This window comes from Pteropus vampyrus, unplaced genomic scaffold (assembly GCF_000151845.1).
Source record: "Pteropus vampyrus isolate Shadow unplaced genomic scaffold, Pvam_2.0 Scaffold15, whole genome shotgun sequence".
In the NCBI taxonomy this organism is placed as follows: Eukaryota; Metazoa; Chordata; class Mammalia; order Chiroptera; family Pteropodidae; genus Pteropus; species Pteropus vampyrus.
In genome coordinates, this window is record NW_011888796.1 from 459950 (window position 1) to 482614 (window position 22665).

The window sequence follows — 22665 nt, forward strand, 5'->3', positions numbered from 1 at the left end:
CCAAACTCTTTATTTAGAATTGTTAAGGGGGTTCAGGGGCACAGGGGAAGGTGATACACTCAGCATTGGCAACATTTGGAAACAGCACTCTTTCACTGCTGATTATGCATGAGGTGACTAGTGTCACCTGTACCTATGGAATAATTCCTGGCCAATCACATTTTAAAACAACCAGCTAGAGGCTTGGAGCTTGCTGCACATTATGCCTGGGCTCAATGGGCCCACCAGGGAACATTACCTCCACGATGAGCAGGGCCTGGTCAAAGCTTTACTCAGGTGGCACCCAATAGCTGGTCTGACTCGGCCAGCAACAACGATATGGCTTGAGTTGCTCTGCTCTACCAGGAGAAACTGCAGAGGATCAGAGGCCATAGAAACTGTGGAACCATGCTCATGCAAGCAGTACCTAACATCACAACTTCCTTCCAAGAACTATGGGGCTCCCTCTTACTACCCACCTGCAGGCAAACTCAGATTTACCCTGGTAGGTTAATCTTCCCTAAAATAGATTTTTTCCTAATGATGCTTTCTTGTCAAAATATTCAAAAAGCCACCAATTTTGTTCTGTAAGTCTAAATGTTTCTGCTGGATATGCAAGGCTCTCCACAATTTGGCTTGTCTCATATCTCCAATAACAAGTCCCACTAGGCTACCCCTACTGGCCTCACTCCCCATGTTCATGGTCTCAGATCAGTCTTCTGGCTCGTCTCAACTCCATCTTCTTCCCCTCTCATCAATATCCTCCACTTTTTCTTCTGTCAGCTCAAACCACATCCATAGTGCAAGGCCTGATCTTAATGCTCTCTTCCACAGGAATTTCTTTCCTCTGAACTAAAGCAGCATGACTATACAATCTAGCAGTTACACACCACTTTGTCCACCGTTGCTACATGTGAGCTGATCCTGCCTCTCCAGGGTACCATAAGCATCTAAAAAGGACAGAGAACCTACCTTCACTAGCTTGGGCACGTTTAAGGCACTGATGGAGCCTGTGCCCAAAAGGGCTGATACCTCTTATAACATGGACTGACTAGATGCTTAAAAAGACCCTAACTCTTGAATCCCAGGGAGTTTCTCCTCCCCACAATCTACTCCTGGGCCCAGTCCTGGCAAACTGAGAATTCCGCCTGCAGAGTGCCAGAATTCCAGCTCATATAAAAGGATTGAACAAAGAATTTCACAACACCCCCAGCCCTCCTTCAGGCTCCAAAGCTCTTCAAGGGCACCCTGTTTAAACAAGAGGTGCAATATATTTTGGGGAAATGATGAAACAACTTCCCATAAGAGGCAAGAAAAAATTCCCCAAGTGCAAAAGGGCTTCTTGGAAAACAAACAGAACAGCTTCCCTGCCAGGACAGAGAGAAAGGAATTCACATCCAGGCTCTTCATCCTTGGCAAAGGAGCCCGTTGTGCACGGAATAGGAGAGAGGAGAGCTGCAGGGAGAAAAAAGGAGGCAAATGCTTATGACCAGATGTAAAACTCAGCATAGTTTTCAGAGTTGGAGGCCCAACCTAATGCTTCGTTTGATACCGCTCAAGGCGCCACTGGGAGCTCCTCCACCTTCTCTTTCTCTCACAAGCCTTAAACAACAGATGCGAACCTAAAAAGTTGGGTGCAAATGCAATCATATTGTACATACACCAGAACACCGCTATTTAAAAACAACTGCACGGTGACTCTTTTAGTGGATGATAAAATTCTTTTGCAATAACAATACTTTAAAACAAATTTGAAGGGGGATAATTTTGTATTTTATACATTTGACTTGATTATTGGATTGTTTTTCTCACACATACCAGAGTGCCTGAGCAGAGGGGGCATGGGCAAACTAGGGTAGAGATCATTTTGCTTGATCTGCAAGGTTCATCTACTACCCATGTTTCACTTTTAAAATTACTACTAATCAAACATTACAGCAACATTAGCAGTACTCTTCAAGAAGAAAGAAAAGCATCGCCCACGGAGGAAAGTTCTCAGGTTCACGTCCGGATGAAAACCAAATGTTTCCGTAGCTAGTGATACAGCACTTGTGAATGTTCAGACCTCACTTCTTTGGCATATGCCCTTTTTCCTGAACTTGAAAATTCATATCCGCCTAGCCTGTTTGCATGAACTAGAAGACAGTGTGCAACAGATCAAATCCTAGCTTTGCTCTCATCAGCAACATGAGCCAATGAATAACTCTTCTCCTTTTGCCACCTTATTTTCCCCACCAACCTAGTGAACCATTCTTCAGAACTAATGAAAAGGCCATAAACAAGCTGCCAAAGAAAGTCAACTCTTTCAGATGCAATAATGATGTGAAGAAGGTTCCTGCAATCTTACAGTCTCTGACTTGATTCCCCAGCCCCTGCGGAGACCTCCCCTTCACAGTTCTTCACCCTTTTTATCGCAGACTACTCTCAGGCCTGCAGCCTTTCAAACAGAAGGAGCCCCTTTTCTCTGTACCTGTGGATTCCTGCTATAAAGCTTTTTCAGAAAAGTTGATCTACCCAATTTCTGTCTCTAACAGATTTCCAGGGGCTGGTAAATTTTAGTTTTTAGGCTGCTAAAGGGAAGCAGGAGGATGGGTGCGGCTAAATGGGGAAAAGAGCATCATCCAGAACTCTTACCCTAAGCAGGGCCTTCCTGCTGGTGGCATTAACACATACATGCAACTAATGCAACGCTTTTTAAATATGCCATTTTAAAATAAATGTCAATTTATAATTTTCCAAAATGAGCAATAATTGAATTGGTGGTGGGGAAAGTGAAGAGCTTGATGTTTACATCCATCTGTTCGGCGTGTTCTTTCCCTGCAAGCAAGATATGCTTGAAGACAATTTATCAAGGATGCCAACATCAGCTTCTTAACCGCGGAAAAGAAACCCCCTTCTCTTGTAGCTACTGAAAGATCTTGGCTGCAAAATGACAGAAGCCAACCCTGTAAATAGAATTTCTGAGGAAAAAATTTTGTGGGGAAGGAATGGAGATGCGGCAGCTGTCCCCTAACAAAGCCACAAGTGCAACAAAGACTAATGGAAATTAACTCTTGTTTTCAATTTATGTGGAAAGGCTGAGTCAGTGGGGAGACTAAAATGAAAAATCATCCTCAGAATTCATATTTGTCAAGTTTTGAGGGGTCTGATGGTCAAACAGGCTCTCTCTTCCAACAGACAAATAGGGAACAGCATTTGAGATAGAGGAAATAGCATAAGTGAAGCACCAAGGCACATTCCATAGAGCATATTATGAGAATGATAAAATTCCTGGTGAGGCTCCAGGACAGAGCGCAGGACAGGGAAATGGCTGGAGGGCAAGGTGAAAGCACAGACAAAGGTTATGTTGCTAAGGAGTATGGACCTTGATATGTCGTACAGCAAAACTTGAGTTTGTTTTCTTTTAAGGAGAGAAGTATCATGCTTAGTCTGAGATTCTGAGTTACTCTGGAAGCGGGTTGGAAGACAGATTTGAGAGGAGGGAGGTAGAGAAGACATTGAAGTCAGAGAAACCAATAAGAGTCTGGTGAGAGATCATGAGGCCTTGGATGTCAGCAGTGTCATTTTTTTCTTGGAGGGGGCCACCATTTATACCCCTAACTGCCTGCCCACCCACTGCCCCACCTAGCTACCCCAGCACAGACACCGCTGGAAGAAGAGCTCTGGTGCTTTCATACTAATGGAAACTCATGTGTCCACGGGCTTTGGAGAGTTATGCTTCCAGAATCCCTGTCCCTGGTGAGCTCTGACCCTCTGGACAGCAAGTGCAATCAACTAATGAACCCAAGGATCCAAAATGACAGTGCACACCATTTCAAAGAGAGGCTGCTGTATTGTGCAAAATGCCAGGACAATCTCTTGAACAAAAGGGGTCTGGAGAAGGTGACTAAATCTCTGCCTATCCTTCTTCCATCCCCTCACACTCCCCGCTCCTCCCACAAAAAAAAACCTCAAAAAAATTTTTATTATAAGGATATATGTAGAAAATATTCTATTCAGGCTATATAAATGTTTCTGAGAAGGTATAAAATTAAAAAACTATTCCTAGTGGCTGAAGGGCCTGGGAAATGGCAGATGCCACCCACAAAAATCATCCCAAAACTTCTCAAGAAAATATAAGAGCCCATCTTTAGAAATTTCGGAAGTTCTTAATCAAATCCAGAAACATTTCCAGAAAGGAAAAAAATATAAACAAAGTTGACACTGTAAAGCAACAGTAGTTCTCAAACTTTGTTCACAGGTCCCTTTACACTATTTAAAATTATCAAAGACCTCCAAAGAGTTGTATGTGTGTTAGACCTATCAATATATACCATAGTTGAAAATAAAACTAAAAAAAAAATTATTTGTAAATTTACTTAAAAAATAAGAACAATAAATATCAGAGCAATCACGTCAACACATGCTGATGTAGTCTCTGGAAATTCTAACTACACCCCTATGAAGGAATGAGTGCAAAAAAGGCAGATGGTGTCTTAGTATTAACATGAAAACAGTTTCAACCATGTCAATCTCCTGAAAGGATCTTGAGGACCCTTGAGAACCACTGCCATAGAGGGAAATACAATAATCTACAAACTGGGAGAAGATAAGGAAATACAAAATTAAAGCCACATAGAGATTCCACTTTATGTACATCAGATTGGCAAATATAGTATCTTACAACAGCTGTCTCAAAGCATGTGGAGAACTAAGAATTTTCTTATACATCACTAGTGGTATAAACTGATAAAACTAGTTTGTAGAACTATTTGGAATATGTAGAGAGTTGAAATTGTGCACTCCTAATAATTCATCAACTCCACTGCTCGATGTATATGCCAGAGGAATCCTATACAAATGCTTAGGACATATGTACAAGGATGTTCCTTGAAGTACTGTTTCTAACATAGAAAAACTGAAGTCACCTCTATAGCAATCAGAGGATGGTTATAAATATTTTGGTATATTAACACAATGGAATACTATACTGCACTTAAAACAAACCTATCAACATGACTAAATTCAAAAACAATGTTCAGTGAAAAAAAAGAAGCTACAGAAGATTACATACATATTAAAACATAAAGAACAATATTCTATATTCCTTAGGAATCCATTTTTAGGGATGTAAAACTTTACGTATAATGTACAAAATACATGTAAATACATGCGTAAGTATGTAAAAACATAGAAACATGGTTGGAAGGATACACATAAACTAAGGACACCAAAAAAGCAAACAATCCGATTAAAAAATGGGCAAAGGATCTAAATAGACATTTCTCCCAAGGGGATAAACAGATGGTCAACAGACATGAAAAGATGTTCAACATCACTGACATCATCGTCAGGGAAATGCAAATTAAAACCACATTGAGATATCACCTCACATCTGTCAGAATGGCTCTCACAATAAATCAACAAATAACAAGTGCTGGAGAGGATGTACAGAAAAGGGACCCTCATACACTGTTGGTGGGATTGTAAATTAGTGCAGCCACTATGAAAAGAGTATGGAGGTTCTTCAAAAAATTAAAAATAGAACTGCCATAAGATCCAGCATTTCTACTTCTGGGTATTTATCCAATGAAAATAAAAACAAACACTAATTTGAAAAGATATACGCACCCTGTGTTCACTGCAACATCACCAGTAATAGCCAAGATATGGAAACAACCTAGATGTCCATCAACAGATGAATGGATAAAGATGGAGTTGTGTGTGTGTGTGTGTGTGTGTGTGTGTGTGTGTGTGTACACACACACAATGGAATATTACTGAATGAAATCTTGCTATTTGTGACAACATGGATGGACTTAGAGGGTATTATGCTAAGTGAAGTAAGTCAGACAGAGAAAGACAAATACCATATGATCTCCCATACATGTAGAATCTAAAAAAAAAAAGACAAAATAAATGAATAAACAAAATGAAACACAGCCCTATGTTCATTAAAGCGCTATTTATAATAGCCAAGATATGGAAGCAACCTAAAGACACATCAATAGGTGACTGGATAAAAAAGATGTCCATATATACAATGGAATATTACTCAGCTATAAAAAAAAAAAGAAATCTTACCACTTGCAATGACATGGATGAACCCAGAAGGCATTATGCTAAAAGAAATAAGTCAAACAGAGAAAGACAAGTACCATATAATCTCACTTATATGTGGAATCTAAAGAATAAGACAAACAAACGTTAACAGACTCATAGACACAGAGAACAAACTAGTGATGGGAGGAGGGTTGGGAGACGGGGTGAAAAAGGTGAAGGAATTAAGAAATACAAATTGGTAGTTAGAAAATAGTAAAGGAGATGTGAAGTATAGCATGGGGGACTATAATGAGTAATATTGTCATAACTCTGTATGGTGCCAGGTGGGCACTAGACTAATTGGTGGGATCACTTCATAGATTATATTAGGGCTTAACCATTATGCTGCACACATGACACTAATATAAAATAATACTGAACATCAATTCTAACTGAAAAATTAAAATAAAAAAAAGATACCCACAGATCTAGAGCAGGGATCCCTAACCCCCAGGCTTTGGACCGGTACCAATCTGGTCTGTGGCCTGTTAGGAACTGGGCCACACAGGAGAAGGTGAGCAGCAGGTAAGCGAGCAAAGCTTCGTCTGTATTTGCAGGTGCTCCCCAGTGCTAGCATCACCACCTCAGTTCCACCTCAGATTATTAGACAATAGATTCTCATGGTCCCTGGGGCCAAAAAGGTTGGGGACCGCTGATCTAGAGGATCTAGAGAACAAGATGACAATTGCCAAAAGGGAAGGGATGGGGGGATTAGGGAAAACATAAAAATATGTGTGGATATGAACAAACAAACTTGTTGAAAATTCAGTAAAATAAAGTGGCTATTATGTGGAACATACTGCATATTTAAATGTTAATTCTTTTTACAATACTATAGGTACTTTACAATGCCCCAAACTAAGGCACGTTATTTCTTAACAAGGTGTTTGGTAACTTTTCTAATCTTCACAACTACCCTAGGTCCCACTTGGTCCCAAAATATAAACAAATCATAAAATTCACCACGACTGCCAAATCCTAGGGAAGAATGGGATTACCTTTTCCAGTACTCTCAGTGTGCAGGACCCTGAATCTCAGACCTGTTTCCACCCATCCACTGACTGACCTCTGACTTGCTCCCTCTCCAAAACACATTCAACTGAAAGCTAAGCCACCAAACAGCAAAGTGAGAAAGACAGGCCCCAAGTGAGTATGAACTTAAGCATAGCAATAGTCTTAGCTTCTGGAAGTACTGTCAAAACCAGTCATTAAAATCATCTTCAAAATGCTCTTCCAGTAAATGAAAAAGCAGAGTACAGTATCCAGCTGCCTCAGATTAAAGCAGGATAGTGGGGGAGGAAATGAGCAACAGAGTCAGGATTTCCCATCACTGCTAACAGGAGAGTGTTCAGAAGGGAGGAAATTAATGGAATCATCAAAAGGCTGGTGATTTCACTCAAAACGAATTAAATTGACCTCAGCGTTTCCCTGTTTTAATGAAGACCTCGGGTTAGTCAGTTCTTGAGCTGCCTGAAAGCCACCCAGGCAGGATCAGAGGGGCTAAGTGACCATTAACCAAGGCTGAGAACCCTTCCTTTTGCCCTGTCAGAGGCCGGAGAGACAGAGCCAGACAATGGTTCTGAGGCAGGATGTGCTGGCGTCCTTTAGCCTGCCAATACCAACAGCAGGAAATAAAGGCTGAAAACGGGGTCAAATTCAATCTGAAGAACAGCAAACTCCCCTAGGATGGTGAAAACATTCTGCAGCTCACAGCTGGCCTAGAGTGGGCAGAAGAAAGAAGGGGAAAGAAAAAAGACTGGAGAGCTTTGTATGTGCCCCTCACATAGATGGCTTAAGTGGGGTCTTTTGTGATTTCGGGCACACACCAACCACTAACACACTCAACATACCAACATCAATGGCCACCTCTGCCAGAGTGCAGAGGCGTTAAAGTGAGTACAAAGGAAAAGGGAGGAAGGAAGGGAAGAAGGGGACATGGAGGGGAGGAAGGGGACATGGAGGGGAAGAGGGCAAAGGAGGACAATTATACCAAGTTAAGAAGGGAGGAAGAAACTGAAGGAAAGGAAAAAAGGTACATAGATACAACCCTCTATTCCACCCACCCAGCAAATATTGACACAAGCCGACCATGAGCACAGTGCCAGGCAGTGGAGAATGTGGAATGACAATCCCAGCACCCTGGAAACTAGAACTGATCAGAAGGCCTATGAAACCTTCCAGTCAAGTGTGATAATCTGGAGTAAAGGGATCAGGACCTGAATAAGATGCTAAGTCATTCCTCTCTGGACACGGGTTTTATGGAAGCAGCATCACTGTAGAGGCCAGAGACTATAAAATGAAATTACTCAGATTCCCAAACTTCTCTCTAGTTTCACTTTCAGTAAGCCAGTATCTATATGGGATTCTGATTCAGTATTGCTTATCAGCAGAAGTTCTCACACACATAAAAAATAAAAAGACAAGTAATAAGGAAGCATTGTTCCTGACCCTGAGAGAGGAAACAGTCAGAGGAGGTATTAACAAATCCAGAGGGTATAAGAACTCAAAGGACCTTGGAGAGCTAGTGCATCCCTTATTTCAACCTTGAGCAAAGTGAAGGGCCTTCAGTTACTACACATTAGAGGCAGTGCCAGGGCCGATGCCAGGGACCTCTCAGCTCAGGGCCCTGCTCTTCATACCACAGGTCCCCAAGCTGTATAAAGACTTCCTAAAATGCAGACTTTCAGAACTCACTGTTGCCTCAGAAAGCAGAATAAGAAGTGGAGCGAGGAGATGCCCAAGATGATCCAGCTAGGGGCTCACCACTCTGGCTCTTCTCTCTCTAGGATAGCTGGCAAGGACCAGAGCCAGCCCAGAGAAGGTAAGAAATAGACTTATCAGCATTGCCCCTTAATCATTTAATGTTTTACCAGTTTTCAAATTAGGTTGGTCCATCTGTAGTATCCTACTTCTGAATCCCCTCTTTCCTCAGTGGGTTCAAAGCCTCTCTATCTCTCTGCCCCAACCTTACCAAAATTTCCTCTAAAAAGTGTCAGATGGGCTTGTTCACTCCAAGTGTAAACTGGTGATTCTCAGAGTATGGTCCCCAGGTCACCAGCAGCATGTAAGAACTTAGCAGAAACACAAATCTTCAGTCCTCATGCCAGACCTGCTGAATCAGAAACTCTGGAGGTAAGGCTCAGCAATCTGGGCCCTCCAGGGGATTCTAATGCATGCTCAAATCTGAGACCCAATGGAGCATATAACCTAAAGGTTCCACCTGCTGGTTCTCTCAAAAGTATGTGATATTAACTGGCACAATTAAGTGACCCCTAGAATTTCAAGCCTAGGAGCCCACATAGCTGCCATTGGAGGAAGGAGGAACTTCTCACTCAGCATATCCTCCTGCTTTCAGAGTTCAAGATCTTGTGTAAGAATGTGCACAAAGTGTCCTGTAAGCCTTGACCAGAGGCAGATAAGCATATATGGACTTGGGGATAAAGGTTCTGACAATCCTGAAGGGCCTCACCTAGTAATGTGAACAAAACAGAATCTCTCTTCACCAGATCTCAGAAGGGACAAAGGTAGGCCAACAGGCCTAGGCCACCCCCTGACTGGAGGGCTGAGATGGGACTAATCTGCCAGTATAATAATAAGCACCTTCTGTGGGTCCTCCTGACACTTCCTGAGATACATCAGAGTGACGGATGGGTTTCCACTGGTGTGTACCAGGATGCTGGCACTGTGCTGCAGAATCTGGCACCTCAGATACCGCCAACCACAACCTAAAAAGAACGAAACCTTGCCAGCTCCCTTTCTGCTTCCCTGTTCTTTGCCCCAAACAGAAGCAGAAGTTTAGCCTGCTTCTTCAGCTTATACCAGGTTCTCATTCCCGACAGGGACTTTATGGCTTCTCACAGGAAAATGAATGTCCAATTTCAAGGTCCCTAAAAATCCCGACTACCACACCCTTGTCTGACATGACCGGTTGTCTGTGGGGTAGAAAAAAAAATTTTTTTAACGATACCTCCCTTTCTCCTCTTTCTTTATTCCCAGGAATGAAGCACTATCATATTCAGAGGTCCAAGCTTTGGATTACTAGATTCCATTGATTTGGGCTTCAAACCCAAAATTTGCGGCTCTGTTGGACACTTCAGTTTGATCTTGTATACAAAGGGGGCTATTAACGCCAGGCTCTAGCCCAGGGATGGATGAAAGACTAACCAGCTAGTGTCAATTGAGTGCTTAAGCAATTCAGAAGAGAGATGCAGACTAAAAAACAGCAGTATAACAATTCTTCCATTGGAAGACTTTTATTATTGACCCAGCACTTTTACATATATTATCTCACTCAATGCTATTATTCACAATCTTAATTATTCCTGCAAGGCCAGAGTTTGCCATTACTGGCAAAAAAATTTCTGAATGCCAAGGAGAAGGACCACAAAGCATCGAAACTGCCTAACAAGGTAATGAGAACGATAATGTGGAGAATAGGTTATTTTGCTGAAAAGCATTCTAAAGAATCCCGAGACACATCTCTGCTAGAAATCACAACAGCTCTCTGCACTCCCGAACACGTCAAATCACACAGTCCTCAATCCAATGTCTCCAATTACCCAGGCCTGATCCAAGATGATGAGTCCTGGAATACATCTGTATGCCCCAGACTGCAGCTGTTCTTCCATTCTTCTCCTTTCCCAATCAATTAGGAGCCTCCCACTCCCTCCAGCCCTCAGAGAGTTCATGACTTGAGCTAAGACCTACATGAGATCCTATGTGGTGTGTCACGCTGGCTGAAATAAGGAGTCCCTGTCAGACACGCCTCCCACAGGCTGGCTTGGCAGAGGCAGAGGATGAGGGGCCTGTTCTGAGTGGCCACCATCTCAGGCAGACTGGACGAGCAGCCTCACTTAGCCAGTCACTTCCTGTTCTTATGGGCAAATAAGAGTCCGGCTGCCATTCTGTTTATGTGCAATCTTCTCCACAACTTGTACCAAAATCAACACCCTCCTCCAGCCCTCTTTATTTCCCTGTTTAGATTCCTTCAACCCTTAATCCATTAACTGATGATTTTTTCTTTAACCCTGTGATCCTTAGGACACTCTAGCACCAGAGTTTGTTCCACCTCCTCCTCTTCCTTTTTCCTCCTCCCTCCTGCAAAATTTTGGCACCTGCCTCCATCAGCAGCACCTCACCCCTTAGGGTGCTTCACCCAAACTGTGTTTTTGGTGATGTTCAGCCCAAATCTCTGAACTTTCAAGCTAAAGCTAGATTTTTTCTTTTTTGAAACTCTAGCTTCCAAACTTACTTCACCAAAATAGAGGAGACCACTCACTCACCCAGAAGAGGAAGAGGCAAACCGGTTTGAAGGATAGAGTATACTGGACTTCCAAAGTTTCCACAAAGTGACATGGCAAGTACCAAAGCACAGAAATGTCAAAGTATGCAGAGCAGACACTATACAATTCTCTCCCTCTCCTCCCTCCAGACTGCCCCCAACATGCTGGCTGCACTTGCCACTGGTGAGATGCCAGGTAGTAACAGTGACAACAGCACAACCCTATATCGTAAATAAGTTACTGCCTCAATTTCGCACATGTGAAACGAAGGGACATTGCCTTTGAGAAACTTGCTCAAAATTACACAACATGTTAGTGGCAGAACTAGGATTCTAACTAGCCTGTCTGGCCCAAGAGACTGCATTCCTAACCTTACTATGCCACCCTGTCTCCCCCACTTGCTAGCTCCTACTTGATTTCAGGTCTCAGTGTAGACTTCTTTCCCTCAGAGAAACTTTCCATGACCAACCCAATCTGGTCAGAAGTCCCTTGTATATGTATTCCAGTATGCTGCAATGACTTCCCTGATCAAAACATGTATCACACAGAATTGTAGCTGGTACAGTCATGACACTCAGCAGGAGCTCGACAAGTAACTGTGAATAAATCAGAGCACTAAACCATCAGCTCTTCCTGGTGTACAGCACTGTTCCTGGTTCAGCTGCCATCCTTTCGCAGGATGACCATGAGAACCAAACTACATGTGATTATTTCCATGGAGATCTAGTCCTGCACTTGGTTTCAGAAAGCCTTCCATGGCATCATGTATCTGCTGCTGTCCTCCCTGCCTGCCTTATGCAAACACACACGTGCCGAACGAGAGTTATTGCCGTTTATAAAAATATCAAACCCAATCTGTCTCTCAGCAACCCTGGCAACCTTCAGTGGTCATTAGGAACAAGTCTATTTAGTTTATGTATCATGATGTACAGAACAAAGGCTTCAAGTTCCCCAAAGTAGCAATATCCAGAAGTCTTAACATACTGTTCAGCCCCGTCTAATCAAAGATAGTCAAGATTCTTGGAACTGGAATCCTGTTCATATGAAACGTCTCTGACATTCTCCCAAAAGAAAGGACTGACACCAGCGACTCCTGCTAATTCTACTCAAGAAATAGACATGAAGCCTACTCTCCTTACTTCAGACCCTTCTGATTCTAGCCGTAAGGGGATGGGTGGTGTCTCACAGAGGAGATGACTTTGAAATGGATCTTTAAAGATGAAAAGAAGTATGGGAGAAAGAGGAGAAGGCAGGATTCCAGCCACCGGAAGAACAGTGTATGAATATGCTTGAAGTGCTTATGTTCAGGGAAAGGGGAAAAAGGAGTCCCCTTAGCCCTGACTTTAGGGACAGAAGTTGAGGAAGCTGTGCCTGAGTAAGGGAAGCTAAACCCATCCAGCTGCCCCTCCCCAGGCCCTCTCTAATGTCAGGATATGTTTTAGAGCCAGCATGATTTTCAGATGCATTCCTCCACATGACCTTCACTCTCCACGGGTAATGAAGGTCTACTTTTCCTCCCTCTTCATCACCCAAGGAGACTCACAATGGATTCAAAGAACCTCACTCAGGATGAATGTCAGTACACTCTATGATAAACTCTTCTGGGCAGCCTGCCCAGTGCCATTTTTCTCCCTTCAGAAGAGCCCACCACCTGCATCCCCTGAGGCATGAAGACACTTTCACCTGCTTCTTAACTTCCCAGAAAGCTGGGGACAGAATCTTATGGGGAACCATAAATTAGCATGGAGGCCCCACAGGCAGCTGCTGCTCACAGGGCTGTGGACTTGTCCTGCTCATCCTCATGTACAGGATGGGTCATGATTCTGCACAATTCTGCCAAGAATGACACCCCACCACCACCACCTTCCCTAAGAGCATCTTTCTCCAGATGTGCTTTTAGGTCCACCTGGGATGATCACTGGCCTGGTTATAGCAAAGTAGAAAGGACTCTGTCCCTGCCTTCAAGGAGCTTGCTTATGTGCAAACACAAAACCAAGAACATGGAACAAGAACTATAACTGAGAGACACGTATACAGAAGACCTTAAAGATCGAAGATTGAAGGGGTCTACTGTATGAGGGATATAAAGAAGAGATCTACACAACCTACTGAAGTCACCAACTAAATTCACAGGCCATTATTAGCAATTCTGAGCAACCTCGCCTTAGCGAGGCTACACTGGCTCAAGACACCACTGTGTCCTCTGTATTCTGGCCTCCAAAGTAATGAGATCAACTGGGAAGCAGAAATATCCAAGGTTTCTCTCCTGTTTGCCTCACACCTCCCTGTGCCTAGACCAGTGCTCAGTAAATAGTGACAGGCAGCGCCTCATGCCCACTCAGTCCTTCTCTGGTGTGTGACAATTCCAGTGACATTCTCTTGTGCCTTCTACACCACGGCCAGAATCAACAAGGTCAAACTGTCAGAACTCAAGCCAGTGACAATAAACACACAGGTCCTGCCCTTTCCCAAGGAGACATGTGTCTACGACACGTGAAGAACTGGTCATCAGGCCCTTTGTATTTCATAAAGTGTCACTTATTACTCAGAATAACATAATACAGCAGAATTACTTTATAACCTTGTTTATATTTGGCCATAACTTCCTGAAACACATTTCCCCTCCTGGGTTGAAATTCCTAAAATATTTTTGTGAATTTAAAAAGGAAAAAAAAAAAGCTTTGCAAAGAAGAAATCTTAAAGAGACTCTATTTATCTTCTCTGCACTACTCCCCAGAATTCTGAATGTTGTACTTTAAAAGTTGTACTTTAAAAGAGCTGGCTATTGGCAAAGCTAACAAGTCAAAGTAGTTAAACAAGGGAGAAATCACCATCTCTGGGGAAGCAAATGAATTTAGGTGGGAAAGGCTCTTACAAGAGGAAATGCTGTCAAATATAGCTAAAAGTACAGAGAGGCAAAGGACTACCGAATGGAGAAAAGAGAGTTCTTATTACTTCTAATGCTGTACTCTCCCAGATATGATTAGGAATCTTTTGAAATGTAATCCTTCAATCCCATCTCAGTGTTAGTGAAATGAAATACGTCTTTAAAAGAACAGACCCTTGGCATTCTCGAATTTGGAAGGTTTCAAAAATGACTCCAAAAGTTCCTAACATACAGCAGCTTTGAGGAACTCGGGATCTAAAATGTCAATAAGACAGCTTCACAGAAGGGAATGGCTTACTGTGAGGTTACCTAGCTGACCCCTCACCACCAACACTGCAAAGGGGCATTACTGCTCTTTTCTACTTGTCTTCGTGTGTGGGATTCCAACATGTGGTGTTTGAGAATTAGAAACTTACGAATTATGAATAACTCATACAGTATGTATCTAACTCTACATAGGAAGAGAATCCAAGAGATACAGAAGAAACAAGGAGCACTTTCCAAACCTGACTGTCTGAACTAATTAGCTGTGGTGTCAGAAGTATAGTCTGTATCAAGTGGTGCTAGAATCTGATCTTCCAACCTGGGAATTACTTCTTTGTATGCCAGGCATTGTCCTAAGTGCTTTAAATATAGTCTGTCTTTCAATTCTCGTAACAATCTTATGAAGTAGGCATTATCATCATTCCTATTCTAGGGAAAGATTGACAGTGAAATCAGGAAAATTATCCAAGGTAACACAGGCAGCTAGGGGTATAGGCAGCATTCAAACCCAGGCAACCTGACTCGAGTCCATGCTTTTAATCAAACTATACTGCTTCTCTAAAAAATAAGGAGAAGAGTTAGCGCATAATGACAGCTAGATATTATACTGAGCTGTACTAGTGACCTTAGTGATTCCATGAGAGCTGCATGTGGTAGCTGCCATTTTAAGGCATTTATGAACTGAATCCTGTTCTACCTAGTAAGAGATAGCTATGTGAAGAAACTCTAAGGACAGTTCTTTTTTAAAAATTACAATCTCACCCTTATGTTCCAGTGAATTCAGATTGCATGCTTTAGGCTGGCTTCAGGTGAAGTAGGCAAACTAGGAGGGGAGAAGTCAGCAGCCAGCATCCCTCTCATTCATTCATACCACACTACAGATAGGTTGTCTCTAAATGCTGCTGTCCCTCTGCGCCCCAAAGCTAAACACAAGGTGGGCCAAGATCACTCACAATCTAGGCACAGGCCAGGCAGCCTACAATACCAGCACAAGCCACTTGGATGGGAGGACTGCTCACATCCTCTGCAGCTCATGCTCCTGAGTGTTGTGAAAGAAAGGAATCTCCCAGTGGGTAAGAGGTGGTGAAAAGTTCATCTGCAAATCTACCTAGAAGTAAATAAAGACTGAGTTCTAAGCCTACTTTTTTATTAGCACCCTGTGACCCCCTTTTGCAGAAAGATTTGGGCAAGTAAAAATAACCTCCTAGCTCTAAAGTTAGCCCAGGATAGTGGGGCATCTTTGCTTGGCAAATAGGATCTATTTAATGAGGACTTTAACCCAATTGAGACCCACTTAGGTATTCAGTCTGGTGGACTTTTGGTTTCTTTTGTTCAAAAGTTACAATGCAAGGTTTGTACCACGTGTTTGCAATGTTCTAAGCATGGCGCAACAATTAGCCTGCAGAGTGTAATTTCTCAATGTCTTCTCATGATGCCAGGGTGTAACAAGCCCTATAATGATCCATCCAGCCTCCTACCACAATCCTCAAATCTTTTTATAGTCACAGGTAATTATGCCATGGAGAGATTACATCACTTTGTCAACAGGGTTTGCAGCTGACAGGAAGATGCTCTGCGGATGTTGTGGGAACTACATCCTCATTTAGCAAACAATTTGCTGTGGTTCCTATTGTTCCTTCCCAAGAATAGAACTGCCTTGGCAAATCTTGTGCCTAAACTGGAAACCAAACAACCAAGGGCCATTGTAGATGAGAACAGAAACAACCACAGAGGGAAACATGGCAACCCAGAGATGACTCCAGTATCTTTTATCCAGGGGAGAAAACAGATGATGTCTTTTCCTTTATCAAAATAATCTTCCGAAGGTTCATCTGTGTGCTCCAATAGAGCAACACAAGAAACGAGTCTCAGAGAAGCCTGCAACTTGACACAGGTAGAGTGGTTCTCAGTAGACCATGGGCAATGGAGTCAGACAGACTGGGCACAAATCCCAGCCAGCATCACCACCTAAGAGTGCCTGTCTCTGACCAAGTTATCTAACCTTTCTCTGCCTCAATCTCGCATTTGTAAGCTGGTTAAATAACCACTTAGCTCAAACGTGTTCAGACAGCTTTAAATGGGATAACACAGAGCCTGACAAATAAATGACACTCTATATGCATCAGTTTCTTACCTGTCCTCTCATTTTAGTTGAGTGTATATTATCTCTGACTCCAGGTCCCTCAGAGATGGTGAGGTTAGCCAGGGCCACCTGCAAACATCTGTCTGCTATAGCAAAGTTTAGGGCCAAAGCCACATCCCTTTGAGAGCCTGGTTCTCAACATTTTCCATCTTCGATGAACACTAAGTTCCTGGCTTTCTCACTGTGCCATGTAGAAATGCAGATGTCTGCTTTCTCCACTATTTTAAATTTGCTTTAGGTGTTTGTGTGAAGTTTAACATGGCCTGAAGTGTCATGGCAACATTTTAAGGGAAAAACATCAGAAACAAATAAAACTATCAGTAAATATGCTCAGGAAAAAAGGAAAATGAAAATCAAAATCTTTTTATGAGTCAGCAAGCCAGCTGGGTTTAGACATCATACAATGCAAACATGGAAGACAAAGGAGATTCTGGAAGTAATCAACCCTTCCTCAACTAGTCAAGTTTGACACCTTATCCCTGACCCAAAAGCGACTTTGCATCTTCAGTTTTGTTTTTTAAAAACAGGAGATGATGTCATCTGCATAAAGGCTCCTGACCAGCATGACTCAACAGTAGGTCACATACCATCTCTGTTGTTGTTACTATTTGGGAATTATACCGTACATTTTGTATGTCAAGTGCCTTCCAATCATTTTTATTAGTCTATACGACACCAATCTAATATCCTTAAGGATCTTGTTTTACAGAAGAGATAAAGAGGTCAAGTGATTTGCCTAAGGTCATACAGCAAGTTTCTGAAGATTACAGGTAAAGGGAAGCAGTTGTGAGACCTGGGAAAGGCTGCTACATAATTGGGATATTAATTCCTTTCTAGCTCCCCAAAAAGGCAAGTTGGGTAATATGAGCATAGATTGTACTTTTAATTCTGGTTTGTCCCTGAATGTTGTGGCCCAGTGTGAAAAATAAGATATGCTTCCTTTTGCCACTCCTAAAAAATGAAATTTTCAGTAATTTCCCCCATCTCTGCTAAATGACCAAGGGGGAAACTGGAACCAACACCTCTCTAATACCTCCTCTGTTAATAAAAAAGAATCTCCAGCTATAGACAGGAGAAACTAAAGTTATGTCATGTTTGGGGTTCAGGATGGAAAACTGAACCCCAAACATGACATAACTTTATTCCAGAACCCTCAGTGCCTTTTCATACATGATTCTTTTCCTCTAACCTGAACAATTATCACCAAGACTAGGGATGACAGTGGTATTTATGAACAGTGACCTTATAGATAAATGGCCCTCCCCAAATATGCCCACTTATCTATATCTAGAGAAATTCTCACAGTCAGGAATGTGCATGTACACACAAACATATTCAGGGTCTACTAGATCCCACTGGATGACAAGGCTGTGTATTTTACAAGCACTTCATTTTTAAATGCCTCTGGAATGGGTGTTCTGGGGCAGCTACAGGTAAGAAATACAGGAAGAGAAAGAGCAGACCTTTCCTGAACTGAACTGCCTTCCTTGACTTGAGTATCTGAGAATCTTGGTTTCTTGGCAAGCTTGCCTGGCACACTGCACATGGCAGGCACAGCCGTACAGGTGTGCTCTGGGTTTCAGGCCAAGGAGTAGGTGCCTCCTTCCTTAGAAGCCACTCCAGAGAAAGGGAAAAACACTGGCAGCAACTTGGTACACTGGATATAAGTAATGGTGAAACCCCTTCCCCTGCCTGCACCCTGCTCTGTGCCAGCCAGTACACATGTTTTATGGGGAGTAGAAAGTCTTGGAAGGTGGGGTAGCAGGGAAGTGAGGATTCTTTGCAGATGGGGGAGCAAAAGAAAACAGCAGCCAACTTTCCCATCCTGGGCTGAGCCCACACTACAGACATATATTTTTCCACATGGTAGAATAATAATCCCTTTATCCAGCCAGTTTGGAAACATCGGTCCCTGATAATTGGTTTCAGACTTTGGATGGAAACTTGGGAAGGTGTGGGTAGTTGGAAAATGAGAGGAGGCAGGGGTGAAGCCCATAAAAAGGAAGGTGGTGATAGGGGGCATGGCTTAATGAAGTTAAGTTAAGAAATAAAGACTTCAGACACAGAAGGCAGACCCTAATACTGGTAATAAGCCCAGACAGCTGCCCCAGAGGAGCCTTGGAAGAGGACGGTCGTAGCAGTACACCAAGCACTAGGCCAGGTTCTGGTCCTGGCCCTAGGACCCTGAGCGAGTGTACAACCTCTTAAGTCCATCCTAGCTCTGACTAGTCCTTCCTTCCTGCTCTGACAGTTATTACATTCATGTACATACTTATTGAGCATCATTTGTTCTGGGCTGGGGTAGGGTGGCAGACCTCTTCTGTGAAGGACAAAATATTTTAAAGGCTAAATATTTTAGGCTTTGGGGCCACATGATCTATGTCACAACCACTCAACTCTGCCACTGTAGCACAAAAGCAGCCATAGACAATATATACACAAATGAACATTGCTATGTTCCAATAAAACTTTATGGATACTGAAATGTAAGTTTCATATAATTTTTACATAATATAAAATATATTATTCTTTTGATTTTTTTTCAACTATTTAAAAATATAAAAACCATTCTCAGCTTGCAGGCTGTATGAAAGCAGACAGCACTGAGGATATGGCCAGCAGACCACAGTTTGCCCACTTCTGCTCTAGAGATTCAGTGATGAACAAAAGAGGGTCTCCATATTCTATGGTTCTGTGACTATCACTTCTAGAGGCCTCCTCCAGCTTTGGAGTGGCCCTATGAATGTTAGGCCCTGCTTCGTTTTGTTGCAAATGGTGTAGGCTGGCCTTCTTTTTCTCTGAAACCTCTTATAACCATGATGCTCGCACTGTGGGGTCCTAACCATCAGTGGCCCCCTTGGGTTCCTCACAGCCAAGGAAGTTTCAGGTTTATGGGAAAGGTTTAGGTTAAGTGTCAGAATGAGGTGAATGAGAGGCAGCAGAAGAGAAAATCTGTATGTGGGTTGTAAGGAAGGCTATAATGGAACAAAAACAAACCAAAAAAAACCCACAAAAAAACCCCCAGGAATTGTTTCTCCCAACAATTCAGAAGAAAAAAATAAGACTCAATGAGATTGCACCATTATCTGTAGGTGTTGGGTAAACGGGTGGTGGGAGTTAATAGAAAGGAAATGAAAGAGATAACATTGAGCTGTAGAGACTCTTAAAACCACACTATATTACACCAGACTCCCTCCAAGTGCCCTTCCAGAATCTAGCTGAGATCCCTCTCCTGAGACTCTGGTAGGAGTATCATTACTAGTGAGCTTAATCATAACTGAATAAGACCCCTACCGGTACTTGCAGATACAGAGGAAGGTTCTGTAGCATAACTCAGAGGCCTATGGTACACACCCAAATATGTCTTTCTGAAAGGGACACTAGGTCTAGAGGACCACATGAAAAGAACCTAGAAGAGTCTGCAGAGCACTACTGAAGGCAATAAGGACCATACAAACTCAAAAGGGCGCATTGCTGCATCTGTAGCTCCTGCTAGGGCTCTTCCAGCTGACAACCTTCAAGCAGAAAGTCCTTAGATTCATGAAAGTATAGACTGAGGGAGCTAGATGTGGCCTTAAAGGTTATCCAGATTAATCCCTTCATTAGACAGATGCAGAAACTGAGCCACAGAATGGTTAAGTGGCTTGTCCAAGATCACAAGTTTGTAGTCTAAGTGCCTAGGTTCTGCTTCACTAGATTACAATACCTTAACTCCGTACTCATTCTGAGAAAAATAGCAAGACAAGAACCAAAAAAGAGCTAACAATCAATAAGTGCTATTGTTTCATCTCAGTCAATCTTCATGCCCACCCTACAAGGTAGGTACTATTATTTTCCCATCCTGCACCTGAAGAAACTGAGGCTTACAGCTTACAGAAGTAAAGAGGCTTACTCAGGGTCACAGAGCCGGCAAGTAATGGGACTGGGCTCTGAACACAGGCAGTCGGATTCCAAAGCCTGCACCCTTAGCTACACATCATGCTCTGAAGCTCACACCTCTGTCCTGCCTGATGACTGTGGCTGAGGTTTCTACACACCCATCCTCCATCTGACTCATTAAGTCCTTTGGTGCCATACTCATAGAACTAGCTCCCTGCTACACCACAGCACAAAAGCACCCCCCCACCCTGTTCTTCCTGTAACTGCCCCCCATGGAGAATCCCCATCCCAGCTTTCCAGAGAAACAATGGTATTGAGTCTTTGCCCTCCCACAGACAGAAGGCAGGCCGAAACTCACCTGAGGCAAGTCCGTCCCCAAGGAGGGTGCTAAGGATCACCAGCGGAAGGAACACTCCATGTCCCACTGAGGCCACGGCAGATGCTGCGGTACTCTTTGGTGCTATCCTGCCATGGCACATCTTTTATCCGTCTTATTTTAAAAAGAAAAAAATTAAAAGCCAGAAGAATTCTAAAGTCAGCCAGGGGTAGATTCACCTATAGAAAACAAACAAAAAAGAAATAGATAAGTAAAGTGAAAACTTAATCTACATGTTAGTCATAAGCAGACACTTTGATAAGGAAGCCATAATCACATACAAAGTTGAACGAATTCTAGCAACTAAATTCCTGCTGCCAAGAGGCAAGCACATAAAGTGGCTTTTCAATCCCTCCCTGGAAAAATGCCAAAGCCTGCAGCAAGCTGCCATCAGTGTCAGCATCCAGGAGCCAGATCCTTGCGATAGGATGAGGAGACAAGCTCTGGCTCACCGGGAAATCTGTAGGCACGGCAAAGCTTTCAGTCTGCCCCAACTCTGCCTGGCTGCGTGCCTCAGAGGCTCCGGCAGAGAAGAGAGAGGCAGCTGTTGACCCAGAGCTGCTACACCACAGTCTAGCTTTGCCTTTGCCACTTGGACTCCGAGCAAGTTCAAGTAACCGAAAGAAAAGAAAAAAAAAAAAGAGAGAGAACACGTATCTTAAAGGGAGAACTACACCGCCTAGAGAGGGAATGCAGCAGTGGGAGCCAAGGGTCCAGGCCTGGCCTGCTCAGCCACCAGAGGCTAGATGAGCCCCTGAGGATCTGACCGACTCAACAGCCATGAATCTCAAATATGAATTAATCAATCAAGGCTCACCTGACACACCTGTGACCCCAGAGGCCATTCTTGTTGGCTGTACCTGCCAATGACTTGGGGAGAGGATGATTACAATTGTTAATTAACCCCACCACCCACTCTAGTTCAGAGAAAGACTTCAGAAAAATAGAAACCAGTAACTTAAAAAAAAAAAAAATTTCAGGGGTCAAGATTTTTAAAGTTTTTCTACATGCCTTCAGGGAAGTAGTTGGGTTGATGATACGTTATGATATAGGCCCATTGTATTTTACTTAACTCATTTGATTTCATTTATCCTAGTTTATAACAGGTATTCCAAATAATATGATTACGCATCCTTTTTAAATTTTCATTCCATAAACATCTCCTTCTCCATTAATAAGGCCTTATGTAAATAGACAGGGGAGCCTGCCATCTACAACTCTAATAAAGGATGCCCCTGAGACTCTGTCAGGGATATCATCTGACTTTAATCCATATCTGAAGCCTTGACTCAGGCCTATGCTCCCCTTCTAAAGAGAGTTACTGCAAATAGCAATATGAGTTGTCTCAGTCCAAAGGAAAATGAACTATGAGGGTCTTCGATGAACATGAGCCAGAGGTTCAAGAATACAGCTAGCCACTGGGTCCTCAAATAGTTGTAACTGTCGAAGTCTTCTGTCCCCAGTTTCTACCCAGAATCCAACTTGAGCCTTTCTTGTAGAACAGGATGATTCAATGGAGAGGCCAAGGCATGAAGTCTGCAAGTGACCCAAAACAGTACAAAAATTATGTGTATAAACATGCGGAATTTGTATATATTTATGTGGCTAAGAATGGTTAGGTCAGAATGCCAGAATTCAAATGTTTCCTCTATTATGGACAAATTACTCTCTTAGCCTCAGTATCCTCATCTATAAAATGGGAGCACTAACTATACTCTCTTCACATGGCTAATGTAAGGATTAGGACAAAATGAAGCACTTGACACAGTGCTTG

At 42.8% G+C, this 22665-nt stretch overlaps 1 protein-coding gene across 2 annotated transcripts in view; it reads right to left on the reverse strand.

Annotated features, from left to right (window-relative positions):
* SUSD6 (sushi domain containing 6) overlaps positions 1 to 22665 on the reverse strand; it is an 88419-nt gene that overhangs the window by 27107 nt on the left and 38647 nt on the right. For both annotated transcript variants that reach the window (XM_011383667.2, XM_023526845.1), the window contains one exon: positions 20874 to 21070. In XM_011383667.2, coding sequence (XP_011381969.1) covers positions 20874 to 20994 — 121 coding nt within the window. In that variant the 5' untranslated portion in view covers positions 20995 to 21070. The remainder of the gene's footprint in view (positions 1 to 20873; positions 21071 to 22665) is intronic.